At 43.1% G+C, this 23319-nt stretch overlaps 1 protein-coding gene across 7 annotated transcripts in view; it reads right to left on the bottom strand.

Annotated features, from left to right (window-relative positions):
* Positions 1 to 23319, bottom strand: part of CUX1 (cut like homeobox 1) — a 272558-nt gene that overhangs the window by 41857 nt on the left and 207382 nt on the right. For 6 of the 7 annotated variants that reach the window (XM_059487084.1, XM_059487086.1, XM_059487089.1 and 3 more), the window contains 2 exons: positions 6670 to 6972; positions 2261 to 2449 (listed from right to left, as the gene is read on the bottom strand). The exons of the other annotated variant lie outside the window; for it this stretch is intronic. In XM_059487084.1, the coding sequence (XP_059343067.1) occupies positions 2261 to 2449; positions 6670 to 6972 (492 nt within the window). The remainder of the gene's footprint in view (positions 1 to 2260; positions 2450 to 6669; positions 6973 to 23319) is intronic. 7 annotated transcript variants of the gene reach the window in all.

Below are 23319 nucleotides of genomic sequence, written 5' to 3'. Positions count from 1 at the left end.
ATTCAATTTTCTCCTGACAGCAGTGCTGTTCTGTGAGGAGTGTGATGCTCCAGCAGCCCAACACCCCCGAGGTTATGAGAGGAATGAACATTTCCAAGGCAGGAAAGGTGTGCAAATGTCTCAGCCTGGTGAGCATGAAGCCCCAGCTCCCTCCAAAGAGGTTGGTTAGTGTACATTGCAAATTTTCAGAACCTCTTAAAAGGGACATTTATAGCACAAACTTCAGACTGGCGGAACAGGAAAAAAAAAAAAAAGAGATATGCAGTTCACCTTTATCATAATTATTAATTTACTCCCTTAATAAAATGTGGCAGAGAAATAATTGATAATAATGTTTCACTGGAAGCAGAGCCAGTCGCATTGTTCTTTAACTGACATTAGCTGAAGGGAAAGTTAAATTCTTAATGTGGCTCTGGAGCAATTTAAAAGGTTAAATCACAGGATCCTTACCTGCATGAAAGGATTTTGCAGAAAATACAGGGCTGAATTCACTTTAGACTGCTCTGAGGACAGCACTTGCACAGTTCAGGAGCTCAGAGCAGAGTCTCAATGATTTATGGCCTTATCTCTATTCAGATGCCATCTACAGACCATATGTATTGCTCACTATTTGATAAGAATCCAGTTTAGAAAATCGTTTTGAAAGGATATTGTCAGTACCACTTTTAAATTATTTTTATTTTATTTTGCTGCATTATGGGCAATATTCTCTGTGAGGCTATAAAAACCCAGCTAGTTGACAATTTTATTCCTGCCATGTTTCTAATGCAGCAAAACTCCTCATGATTCCCTTTGGTTTACAGTTGTAAGTGGGAAACCCAAGTGGATTTTACTCCCCATGGAAGATCATCCACGTGCTAAGATACTGCACTGCTTTATTTTATACTGGTTACTGTCACAAGGGCTTGAATTTCTTCTTAAAAGCCTGCAAGACTATAATTTTCCCAGAAGCTCCCTCACTGCAATTTTAAATATAATCACCAAGTTCTTGATCAAATGTGTAAATGCTTTCAGAACATCAGTCAACAGCAGAGCTTGCAGTGTACACGATTAATGATGTCTGTGCTAATATCATTAAGGGCTAGCTCCAGAGATGTATATATCATTAATTAGTTAACTGCTGATAATGGCAGCCCACGAGTCTCTGTTGTAAAATCACATGAACATACTAAAAACAGGGCTCTGAAGAACCACTGGGTTTTAGTGATGAATTTAAAATGGGGAGAGTTGGATAAATTTGCAGGATGTACTTCCTATTTAGATAGCCAGTAACAACTCAGAGCACTCACAGGTCCATCCCCATGACCCTGTTTTATGTGAGCATAACACAAATTTTATTTTATTAACACAATCACCTTACCCCTCCCTATAAAGGCTTCAAATATCATTATTCTGCAATAGCCTTTTATAAAGGCTGCATTTTTCTCTCCTCCCAGCAGCCACCAGTGCAGGGCTGGCAAGGAGCTTTCCCAGGAATCAATGCTCAGTTCTTCCAGCCCAACATCTGTGACCAGCTGCAGCACTATTAACTAATAACCCAAACCCACATTTCTCATTTGGTAAGGCAAGTTATCAGTGATACACCAGGGCCTCAGTAATTAATCTATAGGAGAAAGCAGCAATGATTCCCCAGCAGCTGGTGAATATTTAGGGTTTGGGGTTGGCTTTTTGTTGTGTGTCACAGACATCTTTTATGAAAAATCTTTTCCTTAAGATTTTACCTCTTGAGAAGCTGAGAGGCCTCAAGAACAAAATGTAAACAATGGTTATCTGCTGCTGTGGAATGCAACAGGTAGAATTTTGATTAACTCATGTTGGTTGTTTCTAATTAATGGCTAATCACAGTAAGCTGGCTCAGACAGAGTACGAGCCACAAGCCTTTGTTATCATTCTTTCTTATTCTATTCTTAGCTTAGATTTCTGATGAAATCTTTTTTTCTATTCTTTTAGTATAGTTTTAATCTAATATATATCATAAAATAATAAATCAAGCCTTCTGAAACATGGAGTCAGATCCTCGTCTCTTCCCTCATCCTCAGACCCCTGTGAACACGGTCACAGTTGTGTGTTTGTTTTCCTTTTATTTTGAGACGTATCTGCTTGAGCAAGCATCAAATAAAAGCTCCAAAAAAAATCTGTGGTGAAGTGCTTTTGCACAAGCCTCATACCAGTGGATCAATGCTGCCTCTCCACTATTTCTGGAGGGTTCTAAAGCCAGGCTGAAGAGGGGAAGGTGTGAGTCAGCACTCTGCTCTTTTACCTTTTTTCTCCATGCGTTTCATATCCATCAGCTTCTCCACGTTGTTGGGATCGTTGAGCCACAGCTGCATGCGGACAAAGGGCTCCCTTCCCTTCAGACTCAGCTTGTGCCAGGGCTTGGGGCGAGCCAGCAGGTCTGAGACAGAGCCTTGGGTCAGCCCCAGGATTGTCTCCCCAAACAAACGCTGACCTGGTGGGAAATTGAGAAGAGCGTGAATGCGCTCAGCCGAGATGCGGCAAAGAACACGAGATCATTCCTCAATTATTCTTACTTCAGAACTGCTTCAAAAACCCAGAAGAAACATTTAGGAGAATAAATGCTCTGCCCCCCACTAGAAGGGTAAATATTGAGCTTTAGTTTAATCCCCAGGATCTGCCTGGGATAAAGGGAGGAGCTCGACACGTTTGGGGAGCAGGACTTTACAGTGAAACAGTGTGCAAAAAATAAAATTAGGAGAGGAAAAATAAACTGAACTTCTAGCTAAGCAGGCAGCTCGTGAGAGCAGTGAGGCTACTCAGCTCTTATGCAGGAGGGCAGTGCCACAGCTTTGTTCCAACAGGGCAATCCAAGCATTTCCAGCAATCAGTGAACCAAGAGCAATGCAACCTCCCCCTTCAGCAGCGGCCATATAAATGTCCTCACAGAAACACGTATGGAATTTGTGTGCCGTGCTATCTGTGGGGATCTAACTGTGCCTTAACCACTAGAGATAATCAGAATTTGCAATACAATTTTTGTTTTACAATCTCTACAGTATTTCTAATTAAGAATAGTTAATTTTAGCTCTCTTACAAAACGCTGTCATCTGGCAGGGTAAAATCTGCAAATGCTTGACAATGTACAGTGTTCATATGTGCACTGCTGACAATGATTTTATATGGGAAAAGCCTAACTTATCAAGGACTGGGGAAAATGCCTGTGCAGCTCAAACCCAACCACAGAGCTGATTTTCTAACCCCCTTCAGTTCAATATTCTTCCTCAGCTGCACTGCCTTGATACCAACTTCTGCTGCAGGAGAGCCTGGAGTCATCTGAGTCACCAGGATTTAAGATACAAGTGCTGCTGCCATGGCATTTCAAGGTAACCCAAAGATCTTTCCATAACCCCCAAATTTGGGGCTCAGGGATCTGCAGCTTTTGAGTTTCCTCACTAACCCACAACAGAATATTCTCCCTCCACACCCCAGCACTTGCAGCCAGTGGTAACCAACAGATCCCTAAGGGACAATGGGGTGAGTGGGGATTCTGACCCCACAGCTCTGCAGGACAAGCCCACACCTCCAAAAGCACCACCAGCTCTTCACAGCCTTCCCTGATCCTGACACAGACAGCTCATGGCAAATATCTGCTCTACAGACCCATCCCCTGCACTTAACTCCAATATCCCCCTCCTCTTTCTCTTTAAAAACATCTCAAGATTTTTGCCCTGGTAGGTTTTTTTGCCTGTATGGGGAGAGGACGGAATATGGGAACAGTCAGAAGGGCAGAACATCCCACTCAGGTGTGTGCAAAGCTTTCAGAGGAAGCAGCTGAGATAATGAGAGGCAGAGAGGGGAAAGGAGAACAGGGCTTAACATGACACTCTGCTAATAAGCTCCAAAACTAGCCCAGAAAACAGCTCCTACATTCAGAATTCACTCAAGTTCCTGAGTAATAAGTGATTTTCCACTACCCTCAATATCAGGAAAATCAGGCAAAAGAGGTAATTCAGGGGAAATTTTATCAATTTTATCTTTATGTTTTTTATCACATGTCTTGCTGGGGTAACCTGCTCCCTGTTTGTATTTAAAAACATCAGCAAGGCCTCATCCATTTCCCTGTAAACCTGCCAGCTACTAACAAGATAACACAGCCACTTAAAAAATCTGCTGTTGTGTTGCCACATGAACAGAAATATGGGCACAGATTTGCAAAAGGGTTGGGAATGAGCAGTGCTGGCAGTGCTGCTGAAGGAAATGAACCTTTAAACTGCAACCTAAAAATTAAAAATGCAAATGTGGAAGGAGGTAACATCGTGTTCTCTAGGTGTTAAGAACAAAGCTAAAGATGTTTGTGTTGTTTATTTCATGTCAGGATATGGCAGGACAGGAGAAAACACCTGAAAGACTCCCAAGCTAAGGGGGAAGGTGTCAGAAATCCTCCCTGGGAGGGAGCAGGTGTAACATGCTCCATATTCAGCACAGCACCAGCAATAACAGCAATATTTTTAAGCACAGTTTTCCTAAAACTCCTCCCCAGCTTTCATGTCCATTCCCACTGATGTAGATCCTAATGGATCTTTCATGGAAAGTTTTGACCCTTCCTACAAAATGCCCCATATGCCCTACCCTCAAACAGCTGAGCGCATCTGCTTCCCTCTGTGAGCTCCTGCAGCCCAGCAGGGAACCCCTGAGGATATTCTGACTTTTGGGGCTCAGAACATCAGCAGTGAACAGTGTGCTGAAGGCACAGAACCTTCAGAGAATGGTTTGAGTTGGTAAGGACCTTTAAGATCACCCAGCTCCTGGTGAAAGGAACACCTTCCACTGGCCCAGGCTGCTCCAAGCCCTGTCCAACCTGGCCTTGGGCACTTCCAGGGATGGGGCAGCTGCTCTGGGCACCCTGTGTGGGACCTCCCCACCCTCAGAGGGAAGAATTCCATATCCTAACATCCCATCTGAACCTACCCTGCTTCCCTTTGGAGCCATTCCCCTGACTGCTGAGGGGAGGACAGACCCACCCAGCTCAGTGTGAATTGTTCCGAACAACTGTGGCCCTTACTGGCTGGTGACACTGGGACACCTCAGCCACCACAGCTGCCTGTGACAGGTTCACAAGGCCCAGTGGCCTAAAGCAGAGAAACCTGTGCACCAGAAAACCTGGAGCACCAGCACACTGAGGGCACAAAAGGAGACATTGAAACTGGTTCCACACCTAATGCAGAGTTTGGGGCACATTTCCTGGCTCTTCTGCTGCTTTTTAGGCTTGTCAGCCACACTGTAGGAAAACAAAAAAATCATGGGAAATAAAAAAGACTAAGTAAAAATGGCATCAAAGCAAATGTAAACAAAAATACTTTTTTTTTTTTTTTTTTTTTCAAACCTCTCTGGAACACCAGAGCAGGTACAGCACTCAACAGCATTTTGCTCAAAAACCAGGGGCTTGGATCTGCAAACCCTTACCATGATTTGGGGCTTTATCTCTACTTTATCTCCACTGAACAAGCAACCACATCTGCCCCAGCATTCCATGGGCAAGGAATTCTGCTGGGCTGGGTGGAACACAATCTCACTCAGGGTCTGTCAGTGATCAGGGCCATTTCCTTTTTTTCCCCCCAAATGATGTTAAATAAGAACCTGGGACCTCCTCCATCCCAGTATGTTTCCCCCTTAAAAATGTTTTATGGAAATAACACATTATTCTGTGTCTAGATGAAAAGAGGCTTCCTCACATACTAAAATAGAGGAGTTTTTACTTTCACAGTCATCACATTCAGATGATATGGATAAAATTATGCTCACATAAGTAACACCATCAGTCTAAATCTAAACTTTAGGTCTTATTTCTAGTGAAGGAAGAGAAACTTCTGGGGAGCAGCAGCCATTCCCCTGAACACCTGATGCAGGTGCGATGATCCCTTGCTCAGACCCAGGAGCAGGAGCAGGTAACACTGGGACAGCCTTACTGCCCTCCTGCCAGAGCCCTCAAAGCATCCCACAAACATTCCCCAAAGCCTTGGGAGGGAAACAAAGGTTAAAGACATGAAGAATCAGAGATTTAGAGGCACAGAGATTTAGAGGTGACAGAATTAATGAGGATTTCCCATACTAACATCAGGTTATTCCCTGTGACTATTCCAAACAGTCATGGCAATAAAGGCAACAGCCAAAAACCCATCTGCAGGCAAAAGCAGCCTGAGCTTTGCACATCTCTAAGCAGAAGAACTGAGTGGCCCTGCACACTTACCTCAGGCTCATCTAAACCTCAGCTGAGTGTGGATTTTCCTTCCCAGCTCTGCAGGGACACTGTGCTCCTGCTTGTGGTGCACCTTCCTCTCCAACCCTGCTCTACTTCACCCAAAACAGGTCTGGAATTTGCAAGTGTGGGGAAAAAGCCTTTCCCAAGGGGAGATCTCCCTGGCTCTGGGGTTCTGGGGGTGCTGACAGCCTGCTGGACTCTGCTTTGGGAGGTGGGAGCAGAACCTGCCTGCTGAGCCAGGAACAACAAGGGTGTGATGGGATTTGAAGCAGAGTGTGACAATCTGAAAAGAGTTTTCCACCAGTTTAAAAAGATTAGGTATCGTTTTAGCAAAATAAAGCTTAGTCCAGAGTCAAAGCCAGGCATTCTCATACACATCTAGTGTAGCTAACAATAAAAACATGAACACTTTCACATAATTTTGGACCAGAAATGAGAATAAAGAGATTTACCAAGATTGTTGTCCGTGAGCACTTCCTTGACCCTCTTTGTGATGCCATAGGTGTCCAGCTCAGGGGACATGGCCACCAGTTCTTGGATGCTGAGTGCAGAGTGGCCTGAGAGTGGCAGAGGGGTCGTGGATTGGGACTCAGATGCAGGTGGCTCACTGGATTCCTGGGATTTGCCATCCTTACTCGTCTCTATGGCAGGGCAGGGCTGCTGTACCAGCTCAGTCAGGCTTTTCACTGATTCACTGGAACTCATGGGAGATTCAGGAGCAGGACTGCAACTGGCAGAAGTCTTTGGAGTACTTTCTGTAAGTAAAAAAAGAGAAAAAAGTCCCCACTTTAGCATAATTGTAATGTTTTGATTGCAGGATATTTAACTTTCCTCCTCATTTATATTCTACCTACTTAAAGAAATGCCTAAGTATGCAAAATGCTATTTGCTATGACTTGGGTACTAAAAAGCCTCTTTTTAAAAACAAGAATTATTTTCTAATTTTATCTTGAGTCGTCTCTGATTTCTTCTAAAGACAAGATGTACAAATACAAATAAAAATCAGGAAAAACTGAAGTGCAATAGTCTGTAAGTTTGCATGCAATTTCCTTGGTCAGGAAATCTCAGTTTTGCTTGTCACAACATTTTTATATAAGGATGGTTTTAAAGCTTCCATTCTAGACTGGTTTAAACTTCCTTCTGTGACTTGTAAGAAACTCACTCAGCCACTATTTTGTTCTGTCAATGAGGGATTTTCTACAACTGATACAACTCTCTATCTTGAGAGTGTTATTGATTTCATTTTGTTTCTTATCACACACATCACATTTCTGCAATTCTCTTTGTCCAGAAATAACAAGATTAAAATACAGTTTGTAATTATGCTATATTAATTAAAGTATTTCAGAATCCAACATAAAGATATTGAGTGGATCAGGAGACACCCAAATCTGTTATTGTGACACTTGGTTTAAAGAAAAGCTTTCCCAATCTGTTAATTTGCCAACAACAATAGGTTCTGTACAAAACGTTGTTTTCCCCCCAATAAATTTATCTCTCACAGAATGTACTGACTGAGCTTATTCAGAGATTCCAGACATCTGAGGGTACAGGCTGAACCTTTTTTAAAGCAACATCACAGAGGCACTGTGGTTTACAAGAACCATTCAGGAGATAAGGAGCAGGGGTGATTTCTCCATCCACAGCTTTTCCCATTTCTGTGGGGCTGATTCCTCCTCCTTGCTGCTTCCCACCCAGGGTTTATGGCATGGATTCCATCCTCACACATCCCTGGCATGGATTCCATGCTCACACATCCCTGGCTTTGGCTCCAGCTGCCTGCAGGAGGCTGACAGAGCTCTCAGCTGCTCAAGGAGGAACCCAGAGCCCAGAGTTTTCTGAGCCCTGTGGTGCCACCACAGAAGATTCTCAGGTCCCATCACCTCCCTGGTTTTTGAATTTGTTATCCAGAATATTGTCAGATCATTCCAGAGTATGCAGCCCGTGCAGCATGGAAACACATCCCAAATGCTGAAGGAAAAGTCAGGCCCAAACAGAGCAGAGTGCAGAGGACAATGGTGTTTGTTGTTCAGGGTCCTGGGAGCTTCCCCATGCTGCATTCACCAAGTTGCTCTCTCTCTTCCCCCTGACACATTCACTTGAAGTTGCTCTCTCAAACCTAAAAATCTGACTTTTTTCTTAGTGCTTTATGTGAGATGCAAAAGAGGAAGACAGCAAGTGAGGTGCATGTAAATCTTTAAGGTAAAGGGGATCATACAAATCCTATTTCTTCTCTCTGCTCACCCTGGGTCATCATACAACTGAAGAGAAACCCTGGGAAATGTTATTTCTGTATCAGGAGCAGCAGAGGAATTGTACTGTAAATTTGCCCTGATTCACCCATGCGAGGGACCAATTTGGCAGATCATCCATCTTGTTCACTGTACACTGTCAGGGATGGCATGAATTCCTCACATGATAAACAGATTTCTTCTCAGGTCTGTGTCCTTTAACCCACAGCAAGGTCAAAATTATGGCTGCCTAGCTAATAAACTGCACAGCACTCGTTCAACTTCCCTCTAATTTTGTCCCTTGTGCCAGCTTATACAAATCTTACTGAATAACTGGAGCAGCTGCAAATTTCCTAAACAATTCCTCATCTGTGCACGGTGAGCCACACACACAGAGGGGGAAAAAAGGACAAAATAACAAAAAAAAACCCAAAAACCAAACCAAACCCAACCACACAGGACTAAACAAAAGCATTTCCTAATGCCTCCTTCTCCCTTCTCCTTTCCCTGCCCAGCCTAATTATGAACACAACAAAGGTAATCTGTGTTATCATCTATCACTGAGATGCTCTCTGTTGCTCACATATTAGCTTATTTATTTTTTATATCACTCACCAAGAGCTTACTTGAATTTCATTTTTAAGACCAATCTGCTGCTCATTTACTCCAAAAGGTGGGATTATCTGAATCTAATTTTGGAAGGCAGTACAGATGACAAACTGCTTTTTTTCCCCACCAAAAGGCAAGTGTACAGTGATTTCAGGCGAGGCATTATGTACATGTACTACAAATAACTCAAAATATGTTCCCTATTCATTTTTAGCATTTTTCCCTTCTGGAAAAACATTTTCAAGATCACATAAATATTTGAGGAAAAGATCCATTATTTGGGACAGTAAATTCAATAATCAAATAATGCAAACATTTCCCGTTAATCTACTTAAAAAATTAAATAGACATTTAGAGTACAAGTGACTGCTGACAGAACAAAGGGGAAAATTGACTGTATTCACTATTCCAGATTTAACTGTCAATCCACAGCCATTTCACATGGTTTATGAAATAATTTGTCTATATTCATTTCTCTCAAGTTCCTCACAAGACAAAGACACAAATTCAGGATATCTGAAAAATATACATTAAGATTTCCAAAGCAGCAATTGAACATTTCCAATGAAAACAATACACTGAAAGCTTATTTCTTTAAAACTTGCTCTGCTTTTTTAACCCCAGACTGCTCTGAAGAAAAACACTAACTTAAAAGCAATCCAGTTTCTTAAAAGTAATATTCACTGGATGTTTTCACATTTGTGTTTAAGGAGGAAAGGACCATTTTGTCCATATAAAACTGTATGACAGAACAACCTGAAAACTCCATGGCTACCATTTATTGATGAAATTATTTCAATAAATTCCAGGTAAACTTTGCTATACCAAAGGGGTTTGTTTTCTAACAGCCTGCATCCAATATAAGATGTGAAGTAAAAGCTCCAAAGCTTCAAAAATGAAGTGATGGAAGAGCTGGAGAGATCAAGAGCATCACCAGTGACAAGGTCATTGCAGAACCTGGGAAATTTTTAAGTTTCAGTAGCCAAAGACATCAGTGGTGCCCTGAGCTTTAGAGAGGCTGGGGGAAACAGGGTGTCCCCAAAAATGACTTTGTGGGAAGATGGTGACCATCAGAACCTGCATGTGATGAAGACACAGCTTAACATGACATTTTAAATGATAAAAAAACCCCATGGAACTTCTGCACAATCACAGGCTGGTGTTGACAAATGCCACTAAAGATGCAAAGACAGCAGAAATGCACTTAAATCACCCAAACTTTTGAAGATGTAAGTAAAACTAAGCCATGAAAGGGCAAAGGTTCCACCAGCACTTTTTACATTATTAATTGAAAATACTGTCTGGGGTACAGGGAAGTTAAGCCCTTCCAAGTGATTTTAAGGAGCATATTCATATCTGCAGCATGGAAAATAATAATCAAAAATGCAAATCAAGTGATGTCTGCAGAAATGGGGCAGCAAGCTGAAATGTTTGGCAAGTGGAATTGGGCCCCATTCATGCTCAGGACATGAAGATAACCAAACAGCAAAACTGGCTATTTCAGAGCTGATAACAGAGCTCAGAGAGAGCCCCTGCACTGAAGGGGAGCTGCCAGACTTTGGAGGCAAATGCCTCTCCAGAAAGACAAATACACCTGATTCAGTCTGCCAGCACAGACAGCCCTGCTGGGGGACATGGCACTCCTGGAAGAGCACATGGGACTTATTCTTAAATCAGGAAATTCCTCCCTTCTGTTTTTCCCCACTATACCAGAGAGGGATGCACAGTCTAAAAGGAAGATGTATAAATGAGTGGAAACAAAGCCAACATTACATAAATATCTCCTGTTTTCTTTTAAAACACCATTTTCTCTCTCTCTATATATATATAAAAAATATTTCTATAAAAAATATATAAAATTGCTACTTGGATGGCAATGTAACTGCAACAAAACCCCAAACCATCATCACAGCCTGCCCTTTCCCTCCCCACCCCTTAGCAGCTATCTGGTAAGAAACTAAACTAACTTTGCAAACAATTCAGCAAATAGGTCTGAGTATTTTACAACCCTGCCTTAATTACACAAACACAGAAAACCTTTTGTGGTCTTGCATTCCTTGGCACAGTGGATGAATCCTAGTGCTGCTCTGGTCCCATCCATCCCCTGCACCTTCCCCACAGCATCTGCCATGAAAGTGTTTTGGAAAATGTGAGCAAGTCTGAAATCAGAGGTCTTGTCTCAGTTCATTGATCACAGGTGGTTTTTCTGAACTCCAGATCTTCTTACTCTTCTCCCAGATTTTCTTATTCTTCTCCAAGACCTCCCAACCCATGTTGGGGTGAGGTCCCCAGTACTGCATCCTGGGACCTCATGCTGATTATCCTACTGATACCCTGCACATCAGCTGAAAACCTCCCCCAGCACAGTCTCAGCCTGGCACCTCCCTCTGCTCTGCTGTGCCATGGTCGTGGGCAGAGTCCCTGCAGGGTGTGAGGAACCCCAGGCTGTGCAGGCTCTTCTCCTGAGCATCTGCAGGAGTCAGGGGCATTTGGAACTGCAGGGCACTGCTCAAGGGGCACCATTCCTGTGATGCTCAGGAACTCCTCCCAAGCCCACAGCACACATCCAACAGGTGAAGCACAGCTCAGATCCACAGCACCCTCCAGCAGGAGGCTCCTTCTGAAGCTCAGGACATCTCAGATGCACAGACCTGCAGGTGCCACCTGCTCCAAGCTCCCCAGAAGATCTGAGACATCTACAGGACGTGACACCAGCGCTGCTGTATCCCCTCCAAGGAGGCATCAGTGACAGAGCAGTGTTGAGACACAGATAAGGTTTCACCAGTCCTAGAGGCATCACATCTGCCAGCACACACAGATTCCTCCACTGCAACTTCTCCTGTTCATTTCGAGAGCTGCAGCTTTGCTGCTTTTGCTCAGAACCTGCCCCACCTCTGACAGCAAACAAATCCAGAGATTTGAACTAGAGCATCTGAATCTGTGAGCATAAAGCACAAGCCCACTCTCAGTCTGTCCTCCCAGCACATCTGTCCATCTACAGAGACACCCTGTCCTCCTGGAGCTTCAGGGACAGTAACCTGTCCAACCTTTGCTGCTAACACAGGCTCAGCCAATAAACTGCAAAAGGACTGATGGGGAACGAGGTACAGAACATGGGGAAGTTGAGGAAGACCATGCAAAACAGAGAAGGTATTCAGGGCCCTCTAAAAGGATTATGAAAAATATTATATTCCAAAGACAGCAGGCAGACAACAGCTGCCTTAAGTTTTAGAGGGAAGTGGATTGAAAAAATGCATCCACTATAATTTTCAGAGACAAATCTCTGTAGTTTATCTGATCCACTATTTAAATTTCAATACGCAGTCCTCTATCTGCAGTAATAATAACCTAAATTCCATTTAGTGTTCATTTGAGCAGTCAGGATAAAGTCATTTCTTATTATCTCCCCACTGTGTAAAAAACAGCTTGAAGGTAGGAAGTCAGCAAGCATTTTCACCAAAAAGTAATTATTGTAAGTGACATTTTTACTGCTGGCATGCCATAAGGCGAACTGCGCATTTGGAAGGACAAGTTGCTAAAACAAAATGACAGGGTACTCTGTGACATTCCAACGAGAACCCAAACATGATTTCACTGCTGCTTGCTTTGATGCACCACTTTTCCCACTGTCCAAAGCTCAGGGTTGTGCCAGCCCAGCCCCAGTTGGCTCCTGAGGAGTTGGGGGAATGGGCACATCCCATGGGAGCCGGGGGCATCCTGGGCTCTGCCCGCCCCCAAACCAGCACATCAGTGGGCAGGACGAAAGCAGACAAATGTGGACAGGAGATTTCTCAGCAACCTCGTAAAAGAGCATTTGCTACTTCAGGGCTGCATTTACCTCCTCGTGCAGATGAGTTAATGGACAACAACAGGCCTGGCAGGTTGCCTGAGATCAAAGTGTCTCACACTGGGACTGGATTAGTTTCTGTTTCCTGATGATGAGGCTGCCCCTTCTATCCAATTTGTAGACCAAAAGCTGGTGAATGCTGCCCTGAGAATCAGGGCCTGCTCACACACAGCTGAGCAACATCCCCAGGACAACCCTGGTACTCAGCTTCCCAGGGTGTGAGAATTTCAGGGGGAGATTTCTTCCCTCCAACCTTCTATTTCATTTTACCTTTAGCTATGTCTGCCCTTGCAGGGTCTTATCAGAGAATCACACAATTATTTGGGTTGGGAGTGACCTTAAATCTCACCCAGTTCCACCCCTGCCATGGGCAGGGACACCTTCCACTATCCCAGGTTGCTCCAAGCCCTGTCTGACTGGCCTTGGACACTTCCAGGGATGAGAAGAAATTAGCAATCTAAAATAAATCTTTCAAAGCACCATAACAGCAACTCTCCTCACTAACAGTGGGTGCAGCACAAGCCTGAAGTAGGCAATAAAGCTGAGCAGCACTTGTGGGAGAGCCCTGCAACACATCCCTCTTCTGACTAATTAAAGAAAATACCCGTGAAAGCGCCTTCTCCCAGGTAGTGCTTTTGGTGGATTTACTCTGAGCAAGTGAACCTTGCCTAGTCACAATTTGCAAATTGATGTGGCTCATGAAAATGTGATCCTCCCTACAGTTATAAACTCCCACAGTTCTGTGTAGGGAGTGCACAAAGCAGCTTGCATCTCCAATGATGTCAAGTATGTAGGTTGGTGCAGTTAGAGTTGTGAGCCCTCACTGGAGTTGCCACCACTCTGACTGTGGAGAATTTGTTTGTTTGTTTGTTTGCTTCACAAATGTTGTAACTTTGGGGAAAATGTTATTTTGGGTCTTGGCTCAGAGGGAAATTTTATGTGGATGGGGGGAGGGATCAAAGGAAAAATCCCTTTAGGAGAGTGTGCAGATGTATGTCTGCACGGAAAGGGGAGGAACCAGCCTTGGTTAACTCTGCCATTACTGGGGCAATACAAAAATAAAGGTTCCCACTCTGCATATATGTTAAGTGTCAGGAGCACATGAAACTGAATAATCAGGGTAGATGTCAGAATTACTTGAAAAAACCTGCTTTTGAGTATTGCTGAAGGATTGCTGCAGTTTAAGTTGTATTTTCCAATCATTGTTTTAGCTTTGTGCCTCTATTAGAAAAATGTGTTTTCAGCTCTGGGAAGCAGAAGGAGCTGGAGAAACCAGATGAAGTTGAGAAAAGAGCACATAAGATGGGAGCTGGTGATGGATTCATGAGGAGAGATTTACAGCTGGATGTTTAAAACTTGGAGAAGTTGGGCAACCAATTCTCCCTTCAACAAACCTGCAGCCACAATCGCCTCTGAGTCTTAGAAATCCGAGTGTTGTGCCCAAAGCTACACCAAGACCTATTTCAATGCTACATAAAGTGGAACCATCAGACTTCTACTGAGTCAGGAGGAGTGGGGAGCACAGATTGCTCTGAAGGATGTCTGGAATTCTGTGCAGGAAGATACAACTGGAGTCAGTCACTTCCAGTGGAATTTATCCTGAGATCTGACTTCTGACACAGCAACACCCCTGGAGAAAACCCTCAGGGAAGAAGAATTAAAGGACATTTTTTGCAATAGCCTGGGGGGAAGATGAGGCCTCTGTAACCCTAAGCATTACTTTACAATAAAACACAGGGGGAACAAAAGGGGAAACTTAAGAATTTTTTAGCTAGATTTGGACACACAGTTGAAAACATCACAGCAATGCCCAGGTCAGGCCAACAGCCCCAAATTATCCCATGACTCTGTGATTCCTGAGCAAAAAGTGGGATCCTGGCATTGAAAAGTGAATTATGATTTTTTGGTTTTACAGATGACCTTTAACCAATAAAAAAAAACCCTTTCTAAAAATACACTTTATTTTAAATTAGGTGATTAAAGGCAGAATCATGGCTGCTTTAAAAGACATTGCTCTACTCTGCCAACTTTTACTTAATATTCAGATTTTTCTGTAGCTTAGCTAGAAATCAATATTTAGAAATAACTGCTAGAAAATATTTTCAATAACCTTATTATTAAAGCAGCTTGTGTGCAGACGCTTTATTAAGGATTTTCTGAATGCTAAAACAAATATGTCATGGAAGCAATCAATCAAGATGCCACAACCCCACAGTGTTATATTTTTAGTATAATCAAGACAAACGTGTGCACAATACCTTTTGGAAAACAGAGGGAGAGCCAGAGGGAAAACAAGGAGATTCTACTGCATTTTATGGTGCCTTTGCTGACTTGCTGACCTCGTGATTTGATGTGTTAAACCAACTTGCTTGAATGTGGCACCAATTTTATGACTGTTTGTTGTCCTCCTGTGTCAGGAGCCTGAGTGTGAAGGTATTTCCACACCCTCCTCTGAGATTTGAACCTCGTGTGTGCTCTGGAGCAGAGGCTGCAGCAGGATGCATATGTGCTCTGTGCACTGCATTTAGAGAGATCTCCCCCACTAAACAATGTGGACATTCCCTTGCCACAGGCAATGTCCACATGGGATGGATCCCGGGCTAATGACTGCCCTCCCTCCTTCTTTTTTTCTTCCTTTCCTTTCCTTTTTCTCCTTTCCCCTTTTTCCTTTCCTTTCCCCTTTTTCCTTTCCTTTCCCCTTTCCCCTTTCCCCTTTCCCCTTTCCTTTCCTTTCCTTTCCTTTCCTTTCCTTTCCTTTCCTTTCCTTTCCTTTCCTTTCCTTTCCTTTCCTTTCCTTTCCTTTCCTTTCCTTTCCTTTCCTTTCCTTTCCTTTCCTTTCCTTTCCTTTCCTTTCCTTTCCTTTCCTTTCCTTTCCTTTCCTTTTCTTTCTCCTTTCCCCTCCTTTCTTTTTGGAGGAGTGCTGGGGAAAGTGCTGAAACAAAATGACATTTACATTGCACGCAACAATATTATAAAAGCTATTAAGGTACATTATTTTACACATCCTCATAATCTCTCCATACTGCTTTACTTAATTTGTGATAAAATTGTTGAGAAAGGGTACTTAATGTAGGACAGTCAGTAAAAGTAATTTATCATCTTCCCGCTTCGGTGCTCACGTTATCAGCGAACTCATTTTCTGCATTCATCATGCAATCAGCCTATTATTTGCATATTAATCAGGCAGTGGACCATGAAAGAGCTGCATCCCAGCCAAATGCTGCACTATCTCAGGAGGAACACTCAGTAATTATCATACATCAGTGTTATGATGTGGTAATTGATTATAACATCTTTCTGTTGCCCCTGGGGAGTCCCACTGCTAACCCAGCTTCAGGCATTCTGTGCAGATTTTTCTCTGAAAATTACAGAAACCATTGCTGTCCTTTTATTAATGTTTTTTACCTTTACAATAGACAGCTCTCAGAGCATTTCCAAGGTACTTTTGCCTTTTTTTTTTCTTTTTATTTAATGAAACCTTCATTAGGGAAAACACCTGTCTTGGATCAAAAAAAGTAACAAAAACCCCAACCAATCATCCCAATCAGTTTCCCCCAGAAAACCCAGTTGGGCTCGTAGATATCTGTCCTCTCTCTCAAGGTCTGGTAGTTTTTAGGTGCTGCTGTTGCTTATATAATGTCCTTCCCCAGCAAACACAACAAAATGTTGCAACTTCAATAGACAGTAATTGCAAAGTTCGCATAAAGGCAGTTAAGTTGCTTTATTTAGGTGCCAAATGAGAGGCTAATTTTGGTCCTCTCATAAAGGACAAATGAAACATCTGCCAGTTCAAACTTGCACTATTTTTAGGACCCGAGCTCCAGAGGGGCAAACCAGAGAAACAAACATTAACCACAGCTGTGGTTACACCGTGGTCAATCTCACACCTCCTTGGGGTGGGAACCATCCCAGCATCCCTTGGAAAGCAGCAAGAAAAGGGGAGATGGCTCTCAGAAGGGAGCACCTCATGCCAGAAAGCAGAGAGGGATGCTTTGACAAGGGCATGGAGAGACAGGACACAGGGAATGGCTTCTCACTGCCAGACGGCAGGGATGGATGGGATATTGGGGAGGAATTGTTCCTTATGAGGGTGCTGAGCGCCTGGCACAGGGTGCCCAGAGAAGCTGAGGCTGCCCCTGGATCCCTTGAATGCTCCAGGTCAGGTTGGACAGGGATTGGAGCAACCTGGGTTAGGGAAAGCGTCCCTGCCATGGTAGGGGTGGGACTGGATGGGCTTTAAGGTCCCTCCCAACCCAAATCATTCAGTGATTCTGTGACAAGTTGCCATCAGCAATAACTTTGGCAAGTATAAATACTGAACATGTACTATCAGGCCTTTTTTACCTCGTTTTAATTGCATTTTCTCCTTTTATTGGCTTTTTAATTGGCTGTCTTTCTCTTTTCACTTTTATTTAAATTTGATCTCAAATCCACTTTGCTTTGTTTTCAATGCAAGTTGCATTTCTCATCAGATTTAAAATAATCACTGGATTTTTTCATTTGCTGTTTCTCTGGAAGGTTGTTGGCAAGTTAAAAAACCCTACAACCCTACATGCATGAAATGAGGTGAGACAAATTCCTAAGTTTCTCTCACACCCTTAATGTAAAGGACAGGCTGGAAGATAACTTAGAAGACATTAATTTTCTGGTAATAGTATTTTTTTTTTCATTTTGGGAATGATTTGCTATCAAGCAATATGTAACTCTATAATCAGAACAGGCTGTTTATTTCCCTGTTTCAGAGCTGCTGGGTGAGGAGGATTTCCATCTCCATTAGAAGATGGAAATAACAACCCGCACATTTGGTGCTCACACACCTTTCTCCCAGTATTTTGGGAAGAAAATAGCCCATTATCTGTTCTTTGAATTGAAAGCAAGGTAATTTCCATCCAGTGGAGGAGCATTTGGTAATTTGCTGTTGCCCAGGGAGGGCTGAGGGTACCGTGGCCATCTCCACCCCACCGATGGCCACGGGGCTGGACCTGCAGCCCCCCTCCTTTCACCACCAGCAGCCAAAAGACCAACGTGAACTCCTGCCAGCTGCCAGAGTCTTCTATCCCCACCAGAAAATCATCTGCTCCCTTTGGAGAAGCGCCTTTCCAAGCTCTTGTGCAGCTGCCAGCCCAGGGGGAACAGAGCCCGGCCGCCACCGCGGCTCCTGACCCTGCCTGGAGCTGCAGAGCCCCGGCCTCTCTGGGTGTCTGTGCTGCTCCAGCTGGGCTGCAATTTGCTTTTCCCATCTCTCAGCTCCTCGTTTTCCACCCAGCCCCTCTGTGGTTTGAGGTTGGCAGCGGGGAGGGGGTGAGGGACCCTCCCCAGGGGAGGCCGCGCGTCTCCGAATGCGCACGCAGAGGGGAAGGAAAATGCTGGTAATTAATGAAGTGAAGTAATAAGTAATGAAATTAACAACAGTGGAATTTACAGAGCTCGACTACTCAATGGCCATGGTTTCTCCCCCTAACTACATCTCCTTTTTAGCAGCTCTCATGCTAACTGCTGCTCTGTGAACTACCTGAGAAGCCTAAGGCTATAATGGTCAGGAAAGTTTCTTTTTTTTTTTCAGACAGCTTAAAAAACATCTTCATTTATTAATTCTGCTCTTTGAAAAGAAAGACTTTAAGGGTAAGGCATTGCTCTGCTGCTGCAGAGGCACACTTGAACTTGCTTGGGGATCTCACAGTAAGGGGGAGTGAGTGTCAAGGACCCACATTCCCAAATTAACCACAGAAATAAAACCTAGCTGCAACCTGCCTGGGTAACTTCTCCAAAACAAATGCTAGGAGTCCATAACTGCACTTAGGAGTGAATTAAATTTGCCTTCAGAATCCAGCACAGGTCTCCTCTTTGCTGTATTAACAGGAACATTGTAATTGAGTCACAAGGAGTATCGGCCTAGAAAACAGCATTCACTCCCTGATTTTGTGTTTTATTTTAGCCCTTCTAAAAGCCCTTTAACCCTTCTCACAGCCTAGAAGTATCAGCCTAGAAAGCAGTGTTCACTCCCTGATTTTGTGCTTTATTTTAGCCCTTCTAAAAGCCCTTTAGCCCTTTTCACAGCAAAGCTGTGACCACAGTAAGGATGGAGTCATCTTCTGCAATTTTAACCACTGGGTGGTTCCATGGACAGAGAAGAATACAACCAGGAGAGGAATTTCTCCACCAATACTGACTATTTGCAAACACCACTGATGGAAAAGGAGCAGGGCTGTGGGAGGCAACCTGGGCAGGACAGGTTTCAGCAGGAAGCAGGAATGCCCAGCTGATGGCCAGGAATCAGAGCCAATGCTGTGCTCAGAATCAACTTGAGGCACTGACTGACTTCATGCTGCGTTCCCAGGTCCCAGTGAGGTGCCTTGACAGCAATTCTCCTGGTTTTATTGATACCAGAAAGGCTGCCAGGGAGCTTTTCATGGTCCAAATGTCAGGGAAGTGGCACAGAGGATGATCACACACGTTACAGACAGACTACAACAGCTGCCCTTATGAGGGGCCAACTGATACCCTATGGTTCGAAATCAACACAGCCACAGACAACTGCTCCTGAGCCCAATCCCAAACCACACAGAAAGAATGAGGAAACTTCACCAGGATTGCCAGGGTGCTCCAGGGATGAGCATGAAGGTAATTCTTTGGCTGATGTAGCAGTTCGGCTTTGAACTTTAAAATCACATTTGCACCTAGCACAAAAGGCCACAACTTTCCCAAGTCCAAGACTCAGTAATTGGTCGTCAAACACAAAACATCTCTGCAAGGAATTCCTGCAGTCTGCTGTCTGAGTCATATGATCTCCCTTCTCTTCCATTTCACAGACTACATTAACCACAAACATTTCATGTCATACATTTTTATTAACCTGGAATGCCAGCAAATAACTGCAAAACCATCTTTCTCTTTTTTTTTTTTTTTTTTTTTTTATTCAACAAGAAAAACCAGTTCCAATTTGGGAAGGTCTGTCAGCATCACTGCACCAATCACTTTGGTGATGTCACAGTGAAGGATTCAGCTCTCCCTGTGCTAATCCCAGCTGTGCTCTGGAGCACCATTGCACAGCTCTGCCCACTCAAACTAACCAGAACAATGCAAGAAAAGATGATAAAACACAGGGATATAGGGGTAAGGGCTTCTCCTTTGCCACCACAAGGCTACTGAGCTCTTCCCAGAAGTACATCAGGATGTTGTTCCCAAATTTGGGCTGCCAGCCTGAAACATGCTCTCTCTCTACTTTGTTTCTCCATGTGACAGAATTGTCCTGGTACCAGGAAAATGGGAATATCCACCCAGCACACAGTTAACTACCTGCCCAATCAGCAGCTCTGTATGGCCAATGTTACAGGAATCTGTATTACATAAATGAAAATACAATGGATACCTGGCTCTGCCATCACACCCCAATCTCTCTGTTAATATCATAACAACACAAAATCATCCTGAGGTTTTTCTGATTTGTGTTCCCAAGGGATGACAAGAAGTAATCTCCCCGTTGTTATTTTGAAAAGAAAGCTTTTATGCATATTTGAGTTGATCTAAATACAGTAGATCTCGGGTTTTTAAATCACCAGATAATACGCAATTATCTCAAGCTAGATTCTGATTTTGAAACAAGCTCTAATTAGCTCCCCATTTTATGCTGCTATAATCCTTTCTTCAACTCCCATGAGTGTTACTATTGCTAAGCAGCATGAGGTTAGGAATGATGGATGATACCCAGAAAGGAAGACAAACAAAAGGGAAATTCAAAATCCCCTGAGATCACCCGCAGCTGTATCGGCAAATGAAGATTTCCACATTAGGTCATAAGACGACCCTTACAGAAACACACACCAAAAAGGCACGTCTTCCTCCCACTGAGTATTTGCAAGCCTTTAATGTAGTATAGACAGAGTATATGTCCTTCACAGAGGATAAAGAAAAAAAGTGAATGTAAAAATTCAGCTTTCCTGAGAGCAGCCACGGACGGAATCAAGAGCACCAAAAAGGAAACTCTGTCTCAATGTCCTATAGACACGCAGCACAAACCCCCAAAATAAAACCAACTAATAAAAGCTGTGCACAGTACAAGTATTTAGAGAAATATCTGAGCCTTCTCCTGGCACATGGCAACTGTTCAAACCCACCCCGGCTCCCATCAGCAGTAATGCAACTAAATAAGGGCCAAATTCATCAGGAAAAAATGCTGATGCAGTTGGGTGACACTAATTCAACTTTTTTTTCCATGTGATTTGGTCCATGCTTTTGACACATAAATCATTAAAAAGGCAGATTTACCCCAAGGCATTAGAGCATTTAGGTGGAAAGAAATACACAGAAAAAATGTTAGAAAAGGCACAGCAATACTATTTTTGACCACCTAGGGTATAGACACCATTTTTGTGTAAAACATGTTCCCTGAAACTTGCACAAAATCACCAAGCCTTGAGGGAAGCTCACAGGGGAAAATACAGGTAAATACCTGGCTGTCATTTTGGTATAGGCTGTTTTTTATAAAATCCATTATTACAGCTTTCAAAGAAGAAAACCAAGCTTGGCTTCCCTTTGCAATCTCAACATATATAAAAATATATATATGTTTATGCATTCATTATATGAAACACTGATGGGCCCATCTGTCTACACATGAAAATGGAAAATTACTGGACAAAAGGTGAGATTTTCATGAATGAGGTGTTAACCAAAACTTCATGATGTAGAAGTGTAACAAACTGGGCCAGAAATCCAGAAAATCTTGCTAGTTTGACAGAATAGAGCCAAACAGTAATGAAAATATCCCAGCTAATGAAAGTTTGAGTCGTTACTATGCACGTTGACACTCTGTACACTGAAGGCCTTCTTGGCAAAGCACTCAGGAGCCACTGAGTGTATTAGTTTAATTTCACTTCTTTCCCTTCATGCATTCAACAAGTTCCCAGCCAATTATATTACACGGAAAAGGCTCCAGACCTTTCCTCGTTTCAAAATTGTTCTGATTAATTTCTGTTTTAAAATTACAAGTATGCAACCTTCTCTGCCTTGATTTTCCTGGGAAATGTCTCAGAAGACCAGAAAATTGGAGCTTTCTCTCTCTCTTTTTTTTCCTCCCTGCCCTGGAGTGATGGATCTTTCACAAATGCATAATTATTATTACCTTTTCCAAACTGTTTGCTGCATTTTTAATTACAGAACAGCTGCTAATAAAAGGAAATTACCAAACTGCCCTTCCTCATTCAAATAACTTGGTTTTTTGCTCTTTTGTTCTGCCTGGTGTCACAACCTCCCTTATTCCTTCACACAGAGAAAGGCACCAAGAAAAGAACATTTTGTACAACAATTCTATTTTTAATCCTCCGAGAGGAGGTAGAAAAGGGCACGAGCCCATTTTCTCATTTGTAAGTCGGCTTTAAGGAATGAAGGAGGACAATCATCAATAACATGATTTTATTAGCTGATAGGAACGTGTCACCTCACAAAATATTAGCTCAAGGGCAGGAACTGACAAATGACACTGGGAGTGTGGGAGGGAACAAAATATCCCAGCAGCAAAACTGAACTTCCTGAAGGAAATCACTTTCAGCTCCCAGCGATCCCCCCGGGAATCCAGAGGGTGGCTGGATTTTAATACTATGGGCTTGTCTTTCCATCTTTTATAATTAGAGCTAGTCATAAATATGAAGATTAGCAATAACAATGCAGCATTTCCCAGCTCCTCTGATTTCAAATTCCCCCTAAAATGGCTACAATTAATTACTCATATTTTCCACGCCGTCTCAGGCGTTTGTGACTGTGACACTCTTGCACGGCATTGATGCCACAAAAAAAGTACTCAATGGCATGTTTTTAATGAACCATCACAGGAAATTTCCATGTTCCCTAAATGCTTGGCTATAAGTAACAATAGCCCTATGATTGCAAATAATTTTCTCCCATTTTGGTTTTGTTTTCACGGCTTGTTTTTACTGGGGGCATTTTTTTTTCCTTTCTTTTATGTATTTATTTTCAACTGTTCTCCTTAAGAAAAACGTGGACTGAATATCATCACGAATTTTCTTCTAGTAAAATCTTTCAGAATGCTAAATAGTTTCCCCAGTAGAGAGAAAAAAACCACTTTAGCTGGGATATTTAGAGTAAAGCCAGCAAGCTGCAGAAAAAAAGGAGCATTTCAGAATAGCAGAAAGGTAGAAGAAGTGCACAACCCTTCCCTGTCTGTGCCCTGAAATGCAGCAGTTCTCCAGCACAGGGCACTGGCTGTAAGCACAGAGCAGGGCACGGGTATTTTTCTGGAGCGTTTTACGTCAGCGAAGCATTTCATTGGTAAGAGGCTGTGTGGGTAGAGTTTGGTATCCAACAGCAGGAACACAGCTGTTCTCTCCTGTCCCAGCCTCCCTCCTATCCTGTGACCATCTCTAAAGCCTTCAGCCACTCACTTTCCTGACACTCAGCTT

The sequence above is a fragment of the Ammospiza nelsoni genome, chromosome 21, assembly GCF_027579445.1.
Source record: "Ammospiza nelsoni isolate bAmmNel1 chromosome 21, bAmmNel1.pri, whole genome shotgun sequence".
Taxonomy (NCBI): domain Eukaryota; kingdom Metazoa; phylum Chordata; class Aves; order Passeriformes; family Passerellidae; genus Ammospiza; species Ammospiza nelsoni.
The sequence above is the reverse complement of the archived record's forward strand: the minus strand, read 5'-3'. Positions and strand labels throughout refer to the sequence as shown.